Raw genomic sequence first — 20353 nt, 5'->3', positions numbered from 1 at the left:
GACATGCACAGGTGTTGTGAGAAACGCACCAAAGCGACTGAGAAAAACTAATATTTTTACTGGCCCTGTATTTTCATTGCACCACCATTTTCACAAGTTATATTTACCTTTATCAACCTTACCCACTGCTTCTGCTGTCCAGCTCGTCTCAAATGTTATGGATCCTTGCTGATTGAAACAGTAACACTTTAGTTTAGGTCACAATTCACAGGATTATAAACTAATAACCAACACAACCAGCTTAATACACTATTAATTAGCTGTTTATTAATAGTTCGTAGAGTAGGTTTTGTGTAGGATTTGAGATGCTGTTTAAGATCATACTTATTAACTACTAATGAACAGTTCTTATCTTAATAATAGGCAGGTAATAAGACAGTATGTCATAGCATATATTGTGTTACTAAAGACTCTTAAATCTCACGATTGTTTCTGCCTTTTCTCCCCTCAGAATATTTCTCGATGTCTCCCAGAATGACAACACCGCACTCAGACGCATGAACCTGCGCTCCTTCCTCATGGCGCCGCTTCAGCGCGTGACCAAATACCCACTGCTGCTAAGCCGCATCAGCAAGGCCACCAACGAATGTCACCCAGATTACCCTCGCTTGAAAGAAGCTAAGAGCCGTGTGGAGTCCCATCTGGAGCACATCAACATGAAGACCAAACAAGAAGGGACTGCCACGTGGTCCTTGCGCTCCTTCCGACGCGACAGCCGTAAGAACCGAGAGGTCATCAACATCGAGATGAGGGAGCTGTCGATGAAGATGGTGGGCTGGGCCCGAGAAAGCACCCGCTTCATCATGGAGGGGCCGCTCCAGCTAGCACAGCCCGCCGATGGACAGTGGCTGAAGAAGGGAAGCAAATCCCTCAAATTCCAGAACGTTCAAAGCTTACTTATGGTTCGCACTCTCCGTGCTACAGACGCAGTTCCTGACGGGAGTTTGGAGTCTTCGGAGGCGGTGCAGGACGGCGTGCTGGTGCTCATCAAGGACAAAAGCAGTGGCAAGTTCACTGTGTTACGGGAACCCATCCGTCTGGCTAACTGCGTGGTGTCCGTGGACCCAGACTGTGAAGATACCTTTGAAGTGCTGGACATCCGACGCGAGGCCTTCGTTTTCCGTGCCTCTGACAAACCACGCACTCAGCAGTGGTTTCGACAGGTTAAGAGATACGTTTGTGATCTAGGATCCTGGAGAAAACGACGCAACGCTCTTCCTAATATCATGATTAACACCTCTCAGAGCCGGTCCTGAGACTGAGCCCTCGGGCACAAACTCTGATGTAAAAATGAGTTATAATAATGAAGAAAAAAACAAACAAATCGATATTTTGTTGAGCGAACAGTATTTGTGTGGGAAAACCAGATCCAATAGATGTTCTCCACCAATGGACTTTTAAATCGCAAGGTTTTACTGTGGTTTAAAAGTGACTTAATATTAAGGTGGCACTTTGTATGAGTGGAGAGAAAAAAAAAGACATTCGGGACAAGGACAAATTCACTGTCAAGCAAAAAGTAATGCCCTTTGGCATACCAAAACGAAGGCCTTGTTAGATGCCTCACTGCTGCACTTACTGATTGTAAAACCAGTTTGCTACTGAGAAGAAACGCTTTCAGGTGTGAAATGGTGAGCATGAGGGAGGATTGGTGGACTTTTTAGTATGCACATGAGTGGAAAGCTGTGTTCGATGTGAAGAATGGGTGAAGCTGTTTGTTTTCGGACCATTGTAACTTCCTCTTTCTCTCTCTTTCTTCCATTAGCATTGATTCCCACTGCCATCCAGGAGCAGTTCTCATTTTTGGATCACTGTGCTGGTTTATAAAACAGCAATAATCTTCATTGTATGTAGCAGCGGTTTTTGTTTGGAGGTACCGCTGTTCTTGTGAGCAGCGATGTAACAGAACATTTTTTTTCTTCATTGACGACGATGTAGCACCAATCTAATGCCACATTCATGGTTGTGCTGAAACCCGACCCAGAATTAGAATCAATCCAATTAACCATTTCCTCCCCAAATCTTGTAGCTAATAATTGGGATGTTGCTTCTCTTGTAATCTTTGAGGGGAAGAAAATATGTGCCTTTGTTTATTTGATAATGAATGAGTACAAATTAGTTCAAGTTTCCCCTCTACTTGTACCCACAGATCAGGCCGTAAACGAGAAAGATATTCTTTTTTTTTGCTGCTATTGTATTCCAAGCGATTCCCCACTGATATTCGAAGCTGTGCTTTATTACAACTCGCTCGATGTTACCTTAGCTGTTTTTGTTTGATGCACTTTAATACGAAGGTCCTAAAGCATCAGCGAGAACGATGTTCTGCAGTTTACAAAGCTTTACTGTACTCCGTTTTAAAGATTGTTTGAGCTTTAAGAAAAAACGAACCACAGTTGACTTCAGCAATAGCAATCAGCCACATTCACACCACCATTTTAGTCTTTCTCCGTCTATGAATGGGTAGAAATGATTACATCTAAGTTGCAACATGTATACTTACCGTTTGTTTTCCAATGGCATTGATACTGTTAGAAAAATCATAGCTTCCACATTACACGACAGAAAGAGTTAAAGCTGCCAGAGAGTTTGAACTGAGACCAATCAAGCTGTTAAATACCTTTTTTCCAATCTTAAAAATCCTAATTTAATATAATTTTGTTGTGTAAAATATTGTGAACAATAATAAAAAAAAGACAAGTATCCATCTCTCTCTGTGTTTTCTGAGAACATCGTTTGCAACGATAATCTTTATTATATAACACTACTGAACAAGAAAAACATGATTTCCTATTGAAAAGCAAAGTCAAATGTTGAATCACCACATGAACAGGCATTTCAAATGCAAATACTGTCAGACAGAAGTCTTTCTTTGGGGAGAAACAAAGCATTATTGCTTACAAATACTAAGAAAATAAAAGTAAAAGCCCCCCAACATCACTGAAGATCAGATGAAACATGCACATACAAAAGAGACAAGATCTGCAATAAAAAGGCAATGCACTGACAGAACACAAATAAAGAAGGGAGGAATGGAAAAGTTTCCATAAAGCTTTACATACCAAAACAAATGCACGGTCAGTTTGCTCTTTGAAACTTTTGCTTATATTGTTTGTGTTATTTTTTCCAAAGCTCTTTCTCATAATGAAATACTTTAACAAGTTCAGCATGCAACGTCCAGAACAACATCAGAGCAGAACAAAAAGAAGCAAATAGTGAAGTCAAAGTGATACACAACTGATCAGTAATGTACAGTAAGGAATGAACGTTCGGTCATAATTTTCTCATCCTAGTGTTGTTCCAAAGCTTCCCTCAGTAAATCACTAAAGACAGACATCATTTTAAAATAGATGTCCACTGTTTTGTAGGGGGGAACAAATTAAGCCAATGGGATCAAAAACAAAAGTGGACAATAAAAATTTCAGAATAACCTGAAGATGAAAAATTTACAACAGAACTTTTATTTTGTATAAACCGTCCATTCAACAGCGAAATACATGGAATTGTGCATATGAGACAAACAGCGAACCACCAGTCAAGGAAAATTTACGACTTACAGAGTGCAGATATTTTTACTGTATAAAGCTTAACATTTTGGCATGTTTCTTGTTCACTTCAAACCACAAATGTAATTTTGACGTAAATTTAAAAAAAAAGTTATCAAAAAGTGACAAAAAAAAGTGTTTCGAAAACCCAATTTAATTAATAAACAGAAAAAATGTCCAATGTAATGCTTGTGCAAGTCAACATCAAACATCTTGATGTCCTTCTAGACTGAAATGAACAAAACAAGCACAGAACCTCTGTTTCCCCCAACATTTCCCAAATTTCTTCATGTTGCTTGACTATAAAATGGTTTGAAATACACGTGGCTGAGACAAAAATATCAATAAGAGTATAAAAACATCCAATCAAACAGAACAGGCAAACAGAACGCACCTGTACAAAAGCATCTCTCAACAGAAGTGAGAAAGAAAACATCTTCCCATTGAAACCTGTTCTCTGTCAAGGTAAGCAGGTGGTTTAAAAGACACCGTCTGAGGACCTCCGTTCCCTCCCCTTCTTCAACTGTCCACCTGCCCGCCATCAGGTTCAAGCACTCTTCTTCAGATGTGGCGAATCGCAGCCAGGGCCTCCTGCATTCCCACAACAACTCTACTTCTCTTCTCCTGCCTCCTGCTCCTTGGCGAGGCCTCGGATGGAGAGATCGTACACCACCTCCTCGATCTTTTTCACGTCGTACTTGAGGCCGTCGTAGCGTTTGCGGAGGGGGTCGTTTTTCAGGTTGAGCAAGCGAAAGCCAGAGTCCAGTTCATTGATGAAGTTTGAGATCCTAAGCGGACGCCCATAATCCCCTGCGGTCACACTGTTCACTGCCAGCCTGGACTAAACCAAGGAAACAGAACAGGACAGGTATGTTGAGCTCACTTTGTAGACGATTTAGTTCAAGAAGGTTGGACAAAATTCACGATAAAACCCCGAAAATGTTCCATTACTTAAAATAATGGTGCTAAACTATGTTTATTTTTACAAGGAATCAGATTAAGAGTGGAAAATGAGCAATATGCATTGAAAGGTTTTTATATCAAAGCGTACTATTAAATATTAATGCAGCGTTAATAGAGAATGGAAACCTACGTCATAATGAGTAGCATTACGCCATGTTTTTGTTTTTTCTATAATGAGAAATTTTGGAATTATGTATCACTGCTATGCAGATGATACACAGCTTTATATACCCATCCAAAAAATGATAGCTTAACCCTCAAGAGATTAGAAGATTGTCTTCGTGAAATCAAACTCTGGCTCACTGATAACTTTTTGCTTTTGAATGAAGATAAGACCAAAGTCATTTGGTCCTCCACAGCATTCTAGCAAACCACCTACCGATCTCGGTGTATTAAACGGTTATCTCACCTCTGAAGTTAAAAACCTTGGGTTTCTACTAGGCAGTACTCTAAAACTTGACAAACAAATAAGTAAAATAGTAAGTTTAAGATTTTATCATCTACGATGACTAACCAAAGTGAAAGCCTTCAGCTTTTATTTCCATACGATTAGATTACTGTAATGCTTTATATATTGATCTACCTTCAACTTCTATTTCTAAACTTCAAAATGCGGCCACCTATTTGCTCACAAATAGCCACAAATATGACCATATCACACCAATATTGCAATCACAACATTGGTTGCCAGTTCATTTCTGAATAGACTATAAAATTTTACTCTGTTTATAAAACTTTGTATAACCTAGCGCCACCGTATCTTTCGGATTTGATCACTACTAAGGAACAAACCCAATTGCTTAGATCAAATTCTGACTGCTATCTATTGCAAACACCCTGATCTCATCTCAAATGCACGGGCGATAGAGCCTTCGCAGTTGTGGGTCTGAAACTATGGAATAAGTTACCATTAAAAATCCGAATAGCAGCCACTCTATCTATTTATAAATCGATGTTAAAGACTCTTCTTTTTTTAAGTACATTTAATATTCCTTAATGGCGGTTCCAGGCTACACTAAATTGACTCTTTCTTGGAAACTTTTACTGTTGTTACTATTGCTTTACATTGTTGTTTTTATTGTAATGTGCTGCTGTTTTTATTTGCTACTGCTACTGTACAGCACCTTGGTTGTTCAAAGGTTGTAATTAAGAGCATGCTCCAGAAATAAACTTTGATTTGACATGCTCAAGAGCACACAATGTAAACTAAGGCAATCACTACAATAAAAGCAGAATGTTTTATAGTCACTTTTTGAAAAGCCTCTCGCAAACGCGCTTTGTGTGTCTGAGAAGCTGAAAATGTGCATTCTATAGTCAGTCTCCAGTGCTAAAGGCGAACTAGAGATGGAGGAATCAAATCAATGAGAGCGCATCTGTAAGCGACAGGGTATCAATGAGCTGCCATAAAAAAATCATGTCCATACATGATTTCCTTCGTTATTTTTGGTGTGAGCGTTTAATTTATTGCAAATCAGTGTGTATTTAGAAGCTGTAGAGATCAATCAGGCTGTCGTGTCCCAAATTCCCAGAATGAACTGCACTATAACATCATATTTTTATTCTCTATACTACACATTAAATGTTGTAAAGAATCTAACTGTATCTAGTTGACACTCCAGCACAACAGGTGGCTGCGTCCTCAAGGGGTCATTCACAGAACACGTTTTTGCATTCCACATGTTGTTTTTCTATAGAATTATCTGACAGATTTCATTTAACCTGCTATTTTTCCTTTTCACTGCTTACATTTACGAAACAGTTGTTGTAATGGTATAACATGCTGTATCTTGGCCACAGTTTGATCAAATGAAAAGTGACTACTAAAAAAACATTGCTTCTGGATTTGAATCCTTTGAGAATCACTTGTTTCAAAGCAGTGATTTGAAGTGTACAACAGAAATATTCAGTAAACAAAGCCTACATCATCATAACAGTTTTGCAATTTTAATGGTTCATCATCAGCCAAAGTAACCTTTTGATCCTAGTCTTATTTTAGCAAAGCCCTCTATAAAACAAACAAAACAAGCTGATAAAAGAAAACAAATGATAAACACTTAAAGGGACGGCTCACCCCCCAAAAATGTACAGTTCCGTCATCATTAACTTTCCTTCCACTTGTTCAAAACCTGTTTGATTTTCTTTCTTCAATTGAACACCAACAAGATGTATGTGTGTGTGTGTGTTTGTGGGGGGGGGGGAGGGGGGGAGGGGGGGGGGATACTACTCATTTAATATGTATTAATATATGTTAATTGCATTCAATAGTTTATAATGTCAATTAATTTTTTGAAACTGGTTTGTGAATGATATTTTAATGCATGTTTGCAGCGTGCTATTGCAAGTTCTTGAAAACAGTGGCTTATTTCATAACTGATTCAAAGCTTTAAGGGTCTTTTCTCACATCACTAAAACATGGCATGTTTTGTCATTAGAAAAAGTAGAAGACACCATCTACAGGTAAGGAGATCATCTATCTACACTTTTAAAATCTAATTGTAAATATTTCAACTAATTTCTTGGGTGAAAGAAGGCAATAATCTTATTTCAATTGCTGTATTAGTACAAGATAGAGCAGACACGACTGACGACATGCCTTTAAAATGTTAAAATGTTTAAAATGTTACAAATGTAAAGTTTGAAGGCAGCGCCATCTAGTGTCCAGGGAATAAAACTACTTATTTTTGAAAATGTTGCTAGAAATTAATGTTATTGTAGCCGCAAATGCTGGCTGCTTCCCGTGAAATTGTTGTTCTAAATGGTTCGAAAGCCTTTAGCTTTTACTACTTTACTAGCTAGATGTCTCGTCTTTTTAAAGTGGAAACAATTTGACCATCACTTACTGGTTCTTTAATGACCTTTGACAAAGTCTGGCGTCCCTTTTTAGATTATCTACTGGCTAACTTGATTATTAGGTTGAGAATTAATGTATGAACACATTTTTTATCCAGTTATTTATATATATATTTTTTATTTACTTATTTAGTTTTTGCAATGGGAAGTTATAGACTGTTGAAGGAGGAACGTGTTTATTTGGGGTATTGCTTGGCCCGTTTACACTAGTACGTTTTAAGGCTGATTTATACTTCTGCGTCAAACGTCGGCGTATGCTACGGCGCTGACGCCTAGCCCTTCGCCGTGGCCATCGCCGTCACTGACGTGCACCTCTCAAAAAATGTAACTACACGTCGCAACGACGTGTAGCGTAAGCTCTGTGATTGGTCGGCTTGGTAGCGCTGACGAGTCTGGGCGGGACCGAGAGCCGCGCGAATGGCGCGAGCGATTGTTTACAAGTGTGGAGTCCCATGAAGGAGCTCCGGATGGAAAGTTTTGTTTTGTGTTTACCTCATAGTTAAAGTTGTTGCACGTCCGCCGGTTCCTGCCTCAAAATGAGCGAGTTTGAGCCACTTGTACATCCCGGAAGTGTTCAGGAAAAGCAAAAAAGCAGAGAAGAAACTCGACACAGAGGAACATTAACACCTCACTGCCCACTAGCGTTTCGGAAGTGTTAATGCAGACCGACAGAGACAGCGCGCAGAAGTATAAATGCACAGCCACGCGCGTTGCCTGCGCCGTGGGTTACGCCGGTCACCTGACGCAGAAGTATAAATCAGGCTTTAGTTTTAAAACTGCGTTTTAGAATGAAAACAATCCACGTCCAAACGAGCGTTTCACCCAGCGTTTCTGAACTCTCCGTCTACACAAACCACTGAAAAGGCACATCACGTGACCCCACACAAATACTCTGGCATGCGCTGCAGCATATCTACCCAGATGAGAGCTGTGCTCGTCAGATTGTACATCAAAGATCTACCAATGGATCCAATCTCACTATATTTGTTAAACGTGACATTTAATTTATTTTGTTGTCTATATTTAACAACATATTCCCCGACTTCGGTCTTTTGAATCTATTATTTGTTCTCAGGTATTTTGGCTGAGCGTAGAGATAAGTTAATAGTTAATGTAACCAAGTACATTCTGTATATTGACCGATTGCTTGCCTTTATTTCCTATAATGTATAAACTTATTGTACGTTATACTTTTAGAATGTTCATTATTGTTTATTAACACTGATATTCAGCAAAAGAGAGGGTATGTTTCAAATTTTCAATGAAAATGAAAGGAGGCAATTGTTATAGGCTCCATTTTGTAATAAATATGCATACAGTGAAGATGACGCTTGTATATGCAGCACCACTGCTCAACATTTCTGCTATCTGTTTTCATTTTAGCCAGGATGATGTGAATGAGGTTATAAAGTACATTGTTCCCTTTGAAGATTCACCCGAAGTGTCCTCTGGAGTTTGTTTTCAGATGTCTCAGTTTTACCCCGTCCACACTGAGACGGAGCAGAAGCATTTAAGAATGAAAACGGCTTCTTAAGCGTTTTTAAAACAATCCGTTTTCGGCACTCGAAAGCTTCAGCGTAGTGTGGACGGATTGAGTAACCGCAGCAAAACTTATGCGTTTTAAAATTAAACGTATTAGTGTAATCGGGGCCCGAGTAACAACATGGAAAGATAATTATCAAATTATCAAATGAATGATGTAATTAATGTTCCATGTAGAAATAACCTAATAAAAAAGAAGTCTGAAATAATTGTTATTCTCAATACATTATTTGGACTATGTTAAAATACACACCAGCCTATAGAACAACCAAGTCATTTAGGTGGTGCTTTTGTACCACTATCTCCCAATCTACCTCCCCACAAAACAAAAAGCACAACATAATGTTAAAGATGAATTTAACTTATATTATTATTCATTTACATTTTTGCACAATTTCAATAAACATTACAACAATGTTCTTTTGGTCAGGATAGCTGTGTAGTAAAATGTTTAACTCATTTGCATTTAAACCTTAGCAGTGGATAGTACATCAAATCATGCATGTGTGGATATGATGTCACATAATAATACGTGTAATTATGCTCATCAACAGAACAGCTGATGTTGCTCATTACAACAAAAACTTTAAGGGAAAACAACAGCAAATCCACATCAGTGCAAACTAAATGTCAACTTTAATGTTTAAAATAGTAACAAATGTATTACTACTGCTAGATATTTGTGTATACAGTCTACATAATAATTATAACAATAATAATAATCAATTAATAAAACTCACCAGCTCACTTGCCAGAATAAGAACTCCAGCGAGATAGTCTTCCACATCCAAATGAAACCCTTTTTCTCTGTCAACTTCAACTGCAAAAATGGTGAATAATAATAAGTAACCTACATCCACCTAGTATACCAAGATATTTTTAAACACTTGAAGGTTACATACTGGCAAGTATTTTTGCGACTTCCTCGCGTGTGACCAATGCCTCGCTTTCTAGGTAAACCACAAACGCTGCAAGGAAGGCGAGTCGCTGAAGAACAAATCTCCAGAGTTCATGATACCTAGGGAAAGGTGGACATGCGAGTCTTTGATATACATATAAAGACAAACAATTGTTCAGTCACTGGGCATCATCATGTAAGAAGTAAACACTACTTTTATTATTAAGGTTTGGAAGCACACTTTATGCTGCATAACAGCAGGTTAACCATGTTTATATAAACAATTTTTTTTATTCAGGATGCGCGCGCAGGAAGGTCTGTGGAAAAACCCCGGGAGCGCTAGCATTTACAGTACGAGAAGGTGTTACAGAGTTTGTTTTTGTCTTAAAAATAAAATATATTGATTACATATTATATATATTATTTACATAATGCTTTCAGCATATTATAACAGCTTGTCACCCAGTGATAAGTACAGTGATTTGGCAAAAATAATGTTAAAGTATGCGGCGTTCATCTGACAGGTCCATTTGCGATAGCACCCTCCCAATGAATATTTGATAAGACGAAACAATCAAGCATCCAGCCAGAATTACACAATTTCATTGAAGCTCCAAGTGATTATACAAGAGAGAAGTTAAAGGCCTACAAGTCTTTGGATGCCAGCAATGTTGTTCTGTGTGGTCATGTGCAAGACATAATGTTCCATGATTACCAGATTCGACACTATGTAGGGCTAAAAACTGAGATTCTGCTCAGCCAAAGACAAGGAAATAAGACGGGACTATACAAGGCCTGTATAATCATCAGCACGCAGAACATATGCATTCTGACAGCGGACTACACCTGTACGGCAGGGAATGTGATACATAAGAGGTAAAGTTGGTTTTATATTCGCACATTCAGACTTTCTCCTTATTAATATAATTTTATAAAAGAATTATTTGCAAATTCTAAATAGCGAAATCATATAAGCAGCTAATGACTATGAAAGTACAACATTGTCCACGGTCAAATAAACAGTGTTAATGTTGTTTTCAAGTCACACTTGCAGGTTATTTCAGACCGAATTTTCAAACTGCCGTGGTAAACAATATAGGGAGTGTGTCACAAGTTAACAAAGAATTTAAATATGTAGGCTAATGGATGTCTTCAGTGCAGTGCGTACAACAATGTTTCCTTATCCGTGAAAGTAAAGGAGTAAAGAGTAAAAGTAAAGTAAGAGAAAATACAGAGGCTGAATGGAGGAGGCTCGTTCTTTTTCCTTGCACTGCAGATGGTCTGTTTTACTGTTTTCTGGCTAGTGAAGCATTCCATTTTTACTCTAACAAAGTCTGCCATGTAAATAGCAAATGCGCCATGCTTCGACACAACTGACTCTTAAAGGGAATAACAGATGAGGTTGGATTAATTTAATACACGTTATGCTCAAGACACACCCATAACTCATTAAGAGAATAAGCACAACCCTGTTGGACCATGCGCCGCAAACTGTACTTTTCTGTCCTTAAAAATAGCAAAAGTGGATTCGGACACGCCCTGAATGCTTTTTTGCCCTGCTCTTTAGACTTAGACTGTGTCTGGATCGTTAAAATAGAGCCCAATATTGTTAGCTTTAGATGTGGAATCAGAGCTAATACTAATTTCAAGTAAATATGGATGAAAATGTATTTTTCTCAGCCTGAAGTTAATATATGTCCAACCATGTTAAGCTTCATCCATATAATGGACTTTAATGGGGAAGAAAATGCTTATCCTGATAATGTTCACTTTATTTATGGAATTAGGACTGATTACTTTTACAGTAGTACGTTTTAAGTAAAGTTTGACAGAAACAAGTGTTTCTCTCATCAGTGTTTAGCCACTGTACATTAAGCCAAATTAAGCATTTTAGAATTTCCCTTAAAAAATGCAATCCAAACAAACTTGAAGTGAAGTGAACTAACCGATAGTACTGCTCCACAGGGAACTTGGTTTTCAGCTCTCCGGTGTGATTCCTGACAGTGCAGAACAGCTCTCTGGCCTTCAGACACTTGCTTGGAACTAGAAGACGAACAGTAAACACAATGTAAAATACATTATGAAGCTCACAACACTGACAAACAGGCTTTTAACTCGTCTTACTGTCTTTGAAGCCAGTTGGCTGATGGACACTTTGAAGGACAGTAAGGATCTCTCTGGCTGTTTGCTCCAGACCTTGGACAACCTTTCTTATGTCCTAATTAACAGAGAAATATAGATTTAAAAAGAAGCTCACATTAAAAAAAGAGATTATATGAACTTTCTGTCAAGACATCTGTTACACTTCATCATGTCTTATTTATAAATCATAAACATCCACTGATAGCATGACAACTAATAAAGCAGTATATTCCTATATATATTTCACGTCTCTTAAAATCTATCTAAAACTGCAAAAAACGCGGTTTTACATGCAAGTGCGGTTGTTTACCTCTCGAATATCTTGATCGGCACTCAGAAAGCCCTGAATATAACTAAACATCTCCGTTACAGACATCTTCAAACGCTGTTAGCTTGTGCTGTTTGCCGTGTCGAGCTAATCCCAATGTCCAATCTACGGATGATGCAAACACTGTAAACCGAGACTGCTTATTAATTGTGCTCTCGATGCAAACAGCCTGCAGGTATAATAACTGGAGTCATCAGCGTGCACATCCACATCTGTCCTTCTTCAGCTTGACGCGCAGTGATGACGTAAATATCGTTTCTCTTCTGGCAGGTTGGTTAACACGACGCCATCTACTGAAAATTCCATAAATGTTCAGTCTGTGCTGTTTATGAATGATTGTTTCCACATAAACTCCACCTTGGGACTTTTGGACTAAATAAACGTAGTCTATAAAGAGGATTTAAAAAGAAAGCACTTGGAATCTTTGTTTTCCTGGATTTAGTGGATATATAAGGGAACGTTATGACTCTGAGTCAAATGTTTGTACTAGAGATCCCACAGTAAATGTCACTTAGAGTTGATATTTGATTTTTTTATTTTTATTTATTCATTCTTTCATTTTCTTTTTGGCTTAGTCCCTTTATATTCAGCAGGGGTCCCCACAGAGGAATGAACCGCCAACTTCTACACCATATGTTTTATGCAGCCGCAGGAGCGTACCTGACATTTTAAAAGTGCCCATGAGATCCAAGAGTTTATGTTCAAAATTATTAATCACCTGTTTCTAAATGGTCTGACTGTCTCTAAAAGTGAGGGGGATGTATCCCCCCGTCCTCCCCGGTTGCTACGCCCCTGCGCAGCGGATACCCTTACAGCAACATACGGGGGAGCAATTTTTATTGAGAAAAGAGGTGATTAGGTATGCACACTCGCCTGTGGAAAGCATTTCATAAATGCAGTGTTTATTTTTTATTTATTATATATTTTTTTCTTTTATAAATACCTAGGTTACTGTAATGGAGATAGTACTTGGAAAGTATTTCAATTTTATTTAGTTACACAGTAACATTCCAGAATTCCAGTATAGTATATTTATTCATATATTTAATTATTGATTTTGATTATTGAATTATTGATTATTAAACGTTTTTTTATTATTATTTTCATTTCAATTATTTTTTATTTGTTTTTTTTTAATTATTTATTTGACCCTTATTTTAATCTTTTTATATTACTTATTTTTAATTTACTGTATGATTAAATTGTTGGCGACATAGTGTCTCTGTGGTTAGCACTTGCCTCACAGCATGACAGTCGCTGGTTCAAGCCTCAGCTGGGTCAGTTGGCAATTCTGTGTGGAGTAGGTGAATTGAATAAACTAAACTGGCCATAGTATGTGTATGTGAATGAGAGTATATAAGCGTTTTTCAGTACTGGGTTGCAGCTGAAAGAGCATCCGCTGTGTAAAACATATGCTGGTTAAGTCCTTCTTCCTGGTACCACCTCGCACTCGATTAAGCACAATGGGAGACAGATCTTTTCGCTCTGTGGCTTCTCGGCCATGGAACTCGGCTATGGAACTTCCCTTGGATCTAAGGAGCAGTGATAGTCTTGACGCATTTAAATTTCGTCTAAAGACCCATCTTTTTAAGCATGGCTTTCCTTTAACAATTTTTTTATCATGTTATTTTATATTCGTGATGTGTGTTTATACCTGTTTGGTCAATACTTATTGTTTTAGCCTATTATTTGTTTTCATTTGTTTTATGGCTGTTAATGCTTCAGTGTGCAAAGAGCAAATGTTTGCCTGCATGACAATTACCAAGAGATCTGGTCGGTTTTATTATTATTATTATTTTTTATTAAAGCATTATTAAAATTAAATGGTTATTAGTAGTTAGAGTTAACATGAATTAACAGTGAAACTTTATTTTCATTAACTAGCGTTAACAAAGACTAATAAATACTGTAATAAATTCAATGTTTGCAAATACATTAACTAACAAACAAATAAATAAATAAAGCTATCTTCCAAAAAGTACCAGATAAGTTCACACATTGTATTTTGAAAAAAATGAAACAGCATCACTAAACTCAAACTTCATTCTTCTTCAATAAAGTCCAAATTTTAACGCTGTCAGTATTAACTAAATAAATAAATACGACTTTTTTTCCGGAGGAAAAAATAGAAAAAGGAAATACTGTGAAAAATGTCCTTGCTTTGTTGGTAATAGTTGCAAAAGAATGAAAATTTCATTGGAGGGCTTCAAATTGTATTTGTAATTGAATTTGTCTTCAATTGTATATAATTCGAATAAATTTAACTTGGAAATTCTATTTAAAACAACTTATGTCGTATATCACTATTTAGATTTATTGAGCCAAGATTGTTTTTATGTGATTTGCATTTGTGCTTGCTCCATTTAATTCAAAAGTAAACACACGCAAATTAACCTTTCGAACACGCTGAATCTCGTGACGCGTAGATCGTTTAGAATCTCTCCAATAAACGTCACCGGTGAACCTGCAGCACAAACGCAATTAACTTTGTTGGTTTGCAGTTGGTTAACAAGAACGATCTCTGATTTTGTTAAAGTGAACACATTGTTGAATGATGGCGGATGGATTCAGTATCAACGATTTGACTGTGATGGAGAAGCCAAACCAAAGACGGCGCTTTAAACTTCCCTCTTAAACCCCCCTCCCTCTTTAAACTTCCCTCCTAAAGGCTGCCAGGAAAATCAAAATCTTCCGGTGCCAAAAACAGACGCAGTTCAAGCAAGCGCCTGAAAGAGGCAGTGATTGTAAGTCATATTTATAAAGTGATATGAATCTTCGTATTCAGGAGTTTCACTGATTATAGGTTATTGAGTGCCTTTTCCGTCAAGGTTCGGCAGGCAGACTCCTAATTAACAGACCTTAAACCGGCCTTAATTGAGTTGTCCCAATGAAATCTCAAGAATTGTGTTGTTTCAGCTTACTTTAATTAGTTTGAACAAGTAAAAAGTGTATAGAATATTACAAACATTAATTTGCTTAACAAACATTTAAAACGTTTTAGATATGTAATATGAACATCATTTTAAAGTTTTTGGTGCATTGACCAATTGTGTAAGCAGATTTTGAATTTGTGGTAACAAAAGCTTAGCTACGGTAATCATTTGCGTTTTTCTTTTAGTTTAATTTGTTGTGAAACTTTGGTAATGTGAATGTTCTACAAATTGTATTTTAATTTAATTTTAAAATGTGTTATCTGCATTCATTTCTCTTAATAGATGAGGAGGAGGAAGTGAAAACTAAAAAGAGTAAGGTAGCAAATTTCTTCAAAGCTACCACAAAACTCTTTGGCATGTCCTGCTTTCGTCAGGCTGAGGAGCAGCTCATTGACTCTGAAGGGTCTGATGGTAAATCATCATATTTATTTGTTGCTATATCAGTTTATAATGTTATAAATAATTTGTATATATAATAATTTGTATATAAAATAGTTTTTTATGTATAAATAATTTGTATTAATTTCCCTTTACCCAAAGTTTAACATCGCCTTGAGTGTAAAATTGACTAACTGCAGTCATTTCTCTATTAGCAGATGACTTTCTGTGCCAATCCCAGTCTGATGAGAGTCTGGAGGTTGTTCCGGACATCATTCATGAAGTGAGCTGTGTGATGGACGACCTAAAGGTGAGTATATAAAGATGAGCAACGGTTTTAATTCGTGTTCTCCTGATGCTTTCACTAATATGTCAAGAATCTGTTTCAGGATTTTGAGAGGAATTTTATGACACCATAACATGAGAATTGACTTAGTTTGGTTTTGTTTATTAGGTGGATGAGACAAATGACTTGACACTCAACGTAGAGTACGTCAAAAGAGAGGAGGAGGAGGAGATAAGAATGAATGATGAGAAGAACACAGAGGAGGACAAGATCAAAAAGAGGAAGAGGAGGAGGAGGAATAGGATGAAAGAGGAGAAGGAGATAAAGATGAAAGAGGAGAGGTTGACAGAAAATGAAGAGAAGGAGGAGAAGAATGAGGAGATGAAGATGAACGAGGAGAGTATGAAAGAAAATGAAGAGAAAAAGGAGAAGAATGGGGAGATGGTGATAAAAGAGGAGATGAAAACAGAAAATGATGACGTGGAGGAGAAGAATGAGGAGATGGTGAAGATGAACGAGGACAGAATGAAAGAAAATGAAGAGAAGGAGGAGAAGAATGAGGAGATGAAGATGAACGAGGAGAGAATGAAAGAAAATGAAGAGAAAAAGAAGAAGAATGAGGAGATGGTGATAAAAGAAGACGGAGAGGTGGAGGAGAGGAAGGAGGAAGTGACAGAGACGGAGAAAAGGAAGAGAAAGAGAACAAAGAAAAGAAACAGCAAGATAATTAGAAGGATGATGAGGAGGAGAAGCAAGAGAAGGAGAATGAGGAGAGTTTGAATCAAAATAATAATTGAAAATAAAATAAATAAATAAAAAACTGGATGGACAATGCTCTCTCACAGCAGTTAAACAGTAATTTACTGCAAATCAGCAAGAATACTGATATTTATCTGCTATATGTGTATTTCCAGTATTGTTTTTCTTTACTGTAAAATCTACAGTCATTTTCACAATGCTTTAAAATAATCCATGAAATTAAAATGCAGGAACATACTGCATAACTGTCCTAAAGTAAAAGACAGTAAATTTTACAGTAAATACATTTACAAAAATTAAGTGTGATCATGTGACAATGAAGAAAATTCAGCTTTGCATCACAGAAAAAAGTACATTTAAATACATATTCTACAGAACACATTTACTTTAAACTGAAAATAAAATGGCAGAATTTTGCTTTGTTGTTATAATAAAGACGTAAAAGTCTTATAATAAAAGCCTCAGAAGATGAAGATGAAATGCATTGAATGCTAGGTGGGTTTGGGATGTAAGACCACTCTTTGAGGGTGCAAATTACACTTCTGAGACGTAATAATATTTAAAATTAGACTCAACTTTGTTATTACACATGTACAGGTACAAGGCAACACAATGCAGTTATAGGTCTATAACCAGGAGTGCAACAGCAGTAAGTGCAGGATATAAGATATGTACATACCAAACACCAAACCACTTTCATGACAGACTTTGGCTGAGGGATTTTAAAAATGACCAAACCAACATTTCAGATGTTTTACAATGTGGTGGTGAGTGCGCTGGTTTGTCCATGCCGCCCCATTGTGCCTTTTTTGTGGTCACATGCTCTGGTAAAACAAAATCTAATCACTTTTTTGGTGTGCATGCTGAAATTTATTAAATAAATCTGTTTCCTGTGTATATAATGCACATTTATTATTATCAGAAACAAAGTTTATACTCATTTTTAATTTATAAAACATTTTGGTGTTTCCATTAAGATCTTTTTAAAATGCAATATTCCAAAATGGGCATAAATACCATACACTGTAAAAATATCTGTAAATTAGCATTTTTCTGTATTTTGTGATTCATGTTTTTATTATTTTTAGCAGTTTATTTATGCTGTTGAATATGCACATTATGATCCTTAAAAAGTTACTTTAATTAATTGTTTTAACAGTTTAAAGTGATTTATAGTTGGGGTTGTATATTACACAAAAACCTGCCAGTACATTTTCTGTTATTTTACAGAATTAATTCTGTCTATATTATTTCTTATTATTTTAAGCTACTAAAATGCCATTTAAAGTCACTTTGTTAAACTGTAGAGATAAATTTTCAACATAAAAAGTCGAAAGAGCATAGATCAAGGACTTATGATGTAATTTACAACAGTAAATAAGCAGAAAACAAAATATTTGTATTTTTTAGATTGTAGACAGTTAGATCAGCGGTTTCTAACAGGGGGCGGGGTCATATTTTTACATATTTTTTTTTTTAGCAGTGGACAATTAGGAGAACGATCATGTTGCCTTAGTTAATTTGATCCCCTGATTGACCAAATAATGGACTAAAAAAGACAGAGTCTCACTGATTCGCCTTCAGCAGCTAATAGTAATAATAATTATAATTATATGATGCGAGGGCAGCCGTATTGTGCCAGACTGAACACCACACACCAGCTGATTGGTGGAGAAGAGACAGAGTGATGAAGCCAATTATGATATGGGGATGGTTAGGAGGCCATGATAGACAGAGGCCTGTGGGTCAGGATGCCGTGGTTAAACCCCCACTTTTTTATTTTTTTGAAGGACATCCTGGTTTTTTTAACAACCACAGAGAGTTATGATCTTGGTTCAACATCTCATCCAAAAGACGGCACTTACTGAGCAGTATAGATAAATCACCATGTTTGTAAACATTCAGGATGCGCGCGCAGGGAGGTGGCAGAAAAAAATCCAGGACCTCTAGCATTTACAGCAAGGGAATTAGATTAGATTAGATTCAACTTTATTGTCATTACACATGTACAAGTACAATGCAACGAAATGCAGTTTAGGTCTAACCAGCAGTGCAATAGCAGCAAGTGCAGGATACAAGAATAAGTTATAAAGTGCAGTTATAGAAAAACTATGGTGATATTTACAGATGGATGTACTATCAAAATTATATACAGGTTGGATAAGCTATGAACAGATTTACAATATATGAATATATGTGCAGGTTGCTATCAATAATCAGTAGTGTGCAGATAAATAAACATGATTACAAGTGTATATGTTACAATATATGAATATATGTACAGGGATAGATAAACATGATTACAAGTGTATATGTTACAATATATGAATATATGTACAGGGATAGATAAACATGATTACAAGTGTATATGTTACAATATATGAATATATGTACAGGGATAGATAAACATGATTACAAGTGTATATGTAACAATATATGAATATATGTACAGGTTGCTATTAATAATCAGTAGTATGCAGATAAATAAGCATGATTACAAGTGTATATGTATGGTGGGTGTGTACATAATTACAAATGCCCATATGCAGTGGGTATGTACAGTTCAATAAGTAAACAGTTCAATGTGGTGCAGTGAATGTGCAAATTTTAAATGTGCAAATGTTAAACAGTGCAGTTATTGCGAGGAGTTTAAGTTAGAGGAGAGTGGGGGGTGTATTTGGGGGGCAAAAGAGTCAGTGGGGGGCAAAAGAGTCAGTGGGGGGCAGAGTTCAGGAGGGAGACAGCTCTGGGGAAAAAGCTGTTCCTCAGTCTGCTGGTTTTTGTCAGGGGGAGCCTGAAGCGCCTGCCGGAGGGCAGGAGAGAAAACTGTCTGTGAAAGGTGAAAGGTGTCCTTCAGAATACTGCGTGCTCGGCGCAAACAGTGTTTCTTCTGGATGTCCTCTATGGCTGGCAGTGTGGTCCCTGTGATGCGTTGGGCAGTTTTCACCACCCGCTGAAGTGCCTTACGCTCAGCAACAGAGCAGCTTCCATACCAGACTGTGACACAGTTTGTCAGGATGCTCTCTATTGTGCAGCGGTAGAAGTTCACCAAGACGGCTGATGAAAGCTGGTTCTTCTTCAGTTGCCTTAAGAAGAATAGGCGCTGGTGAGCCTTCTTGATCAGGCTGGAGGTGTTGGTGGTCCAGGAAAGGTCCTTTGAGATGTGGGTCCCCAGGAACTTAAAGGATGAGACAGGCTCAACGGCCATCCCATTGATGTGGATGGGATCATGTGAGCCTGTTCGTCCCTTTCTGAAGTCCACAATGAGCTCCTTGGTCTTGTTGGTGTTAAGGAGCAGACTATTGTCGGTGCACCAAGTGGCCAGATGCTGTATCTCCTCCCTGTAGGCCGTCTCATCATTGTTGCTGATTAGACCAATCACTGTGGTGTCATCTGCAAATTTGATGATGGTGTTAGATCTATTAACAGGCCTACAGTCAACGGTAAAAAGGGAGTAGAGGAAGGGGCTCAGCACACAGCCCTGTGGTACACCAGTGTTGAGTGTGACGGTGGTGGAGCAGATGTGACCTGATCTAACATTCTGAGGTCTGTTAGTCAGAAATCCATAATCCAGTTGCAATGACATACGATTTGGTACAGTTTGTTGTTGTTTTAGAAATAAGATTGATTACATGTTATATACATATATTATTTACATAATGCTTTCAGAGTATTATAACAGCTCGTCACCCAGTGATAAGCACAGTGATTCGGCAAAATTAACGTTAAAGTGAG

At 37.3% G+C, this 20353-nt stretch overlaps 3 protein-coding genes across 13 annotated transcripts in view; 2 read left to right on the top strand and 1 right to left on the bottom strand.

Annotated features, from left to right (window-relative positions):
* arhgef49 (Rho guanine nucleotide exchange factor 49) overlaps positions 1 to 1485 on the top strand; it is a 62002-nt gene extending 60517 nt beyond the window's left edge. For 6 of the 7 annotated variants that reach the window (XM_073911943.1, XM_073911942.1, XM_009304629.5 and 3 more), the window contains one exon: positions 452 to 1485. In XM_073911943.1, the coding sequence (XP_073768044.1) occupies positions 452 to 1256 (805 nt within the window). In that variant the 3' untranslated portion in view covers positions 1257 to 1485. The remainder of the gene's footprint in view (positions 1 to 451) is intronic. The other variant, NM_001159665.1, reaches the window with a different exon arrangement.
* Positions 1486 to 2709: 1224 nt separating this feature from the next.
* tsn (translin) lies at positions 2710 to 12509 on the bottom strand. Of its 2 annotated transcripts, none has more exon segments than NM_001025452.1 (6): positions 2710 to 4380; positions 9635 to 9714; positions 9797 to 9912; positions 11739 to 11835; positions 11917 to 12010; positions 12245 to 12509. In NM_001025452.1, coding segments are annotated over 6 exon segments (684 nt in total). In that variant the 5' UTR covers positions 12311 to 12509; the 3' UTR covers positions 2710 to 4149.
* Positions 12510 to 13734: 1225 nt separating this feature from the next.
* On the top strand, positions 13735 to 18654 carry LOC141376117 (uncharacterized). Of its 4 annotated transcripts, none has more exons than XM_073912674.1 (4): positions 13735 to 15006; positions 15478 to 15606; positions 15792 to 15883; positions 16028 to 18282. In XM_073912674.1, exons 2-4 carry the CDS (start codon positions 15552 to 15554, stop codon positions 16637 to 16639), a joined length of 759 nt encoding a protein of 252 aa, XP_073768775.1. In that variant the 5' UTR covers positions 13735 to 15006; positions 15478 to 15551; the 3' UTR covers positions 16640 to 18282. The 4 variants fall into 4 exon arrangements, with proteins under 4 accessions (XP_073768775.1, XP_073768774.1, XP_073768770.1 ...); XM_073912673.1 differs by having other exon boundaries at positions 14683 to 15006; positions 15789 to 15883; positions 16028 to 18654; XM_073912669.1 differs by lacking the exon at positions 13735 to 15006 and having other exon boundaries at positions 15399 to 15606; positions 15789 to 15883; positions 16028 to 18654.
* The last annotated feature ends 1699 nt before the right edge of the window (positions 18655 to 20353 follow it).

Source organism: Danio rerio, chromosome 9, assembly GCF_049306965.1.
Source record: "Danio rerio strain Tuebingen ecotype United States chromosome 9, GRCz12tu, whole genome shotgun sequence".
NCBI lineage: Eukaryota > Metazoa > Chordata > Actinopteri > Cypriniformes > Danionidae > Danio > Danio rerio.
Note: the sequence above shows the minus strand (reverse complement) of the source record. Positions and strands in the feature narration are given on the sequence as shown.

Bases quoted from the DNA above. Each gene is read 5' to 3' on its own strand.
- LOC141376117 (XM_073912669.1), top strand. From the start codon at position 15,447: ATGTGTTATCTGCATTCATTTCTCTTAATAGATGAGGAGGAGGAAGTG. The intron at 15,607-15,788 runs GTAAATCATCAT...TTTCTCTATTAG, and splicing joins TGACTCTGAAGGGTCTGATG to CAGATGACTTTCTGTGCCAA. The intron at 15,884-16,027 runs GTGAGTATATAA...TTTGTTTATTAG, and splicing joins GTGTGATGGACGACCTAAAG to GTGGATGAGACAAATGACTT.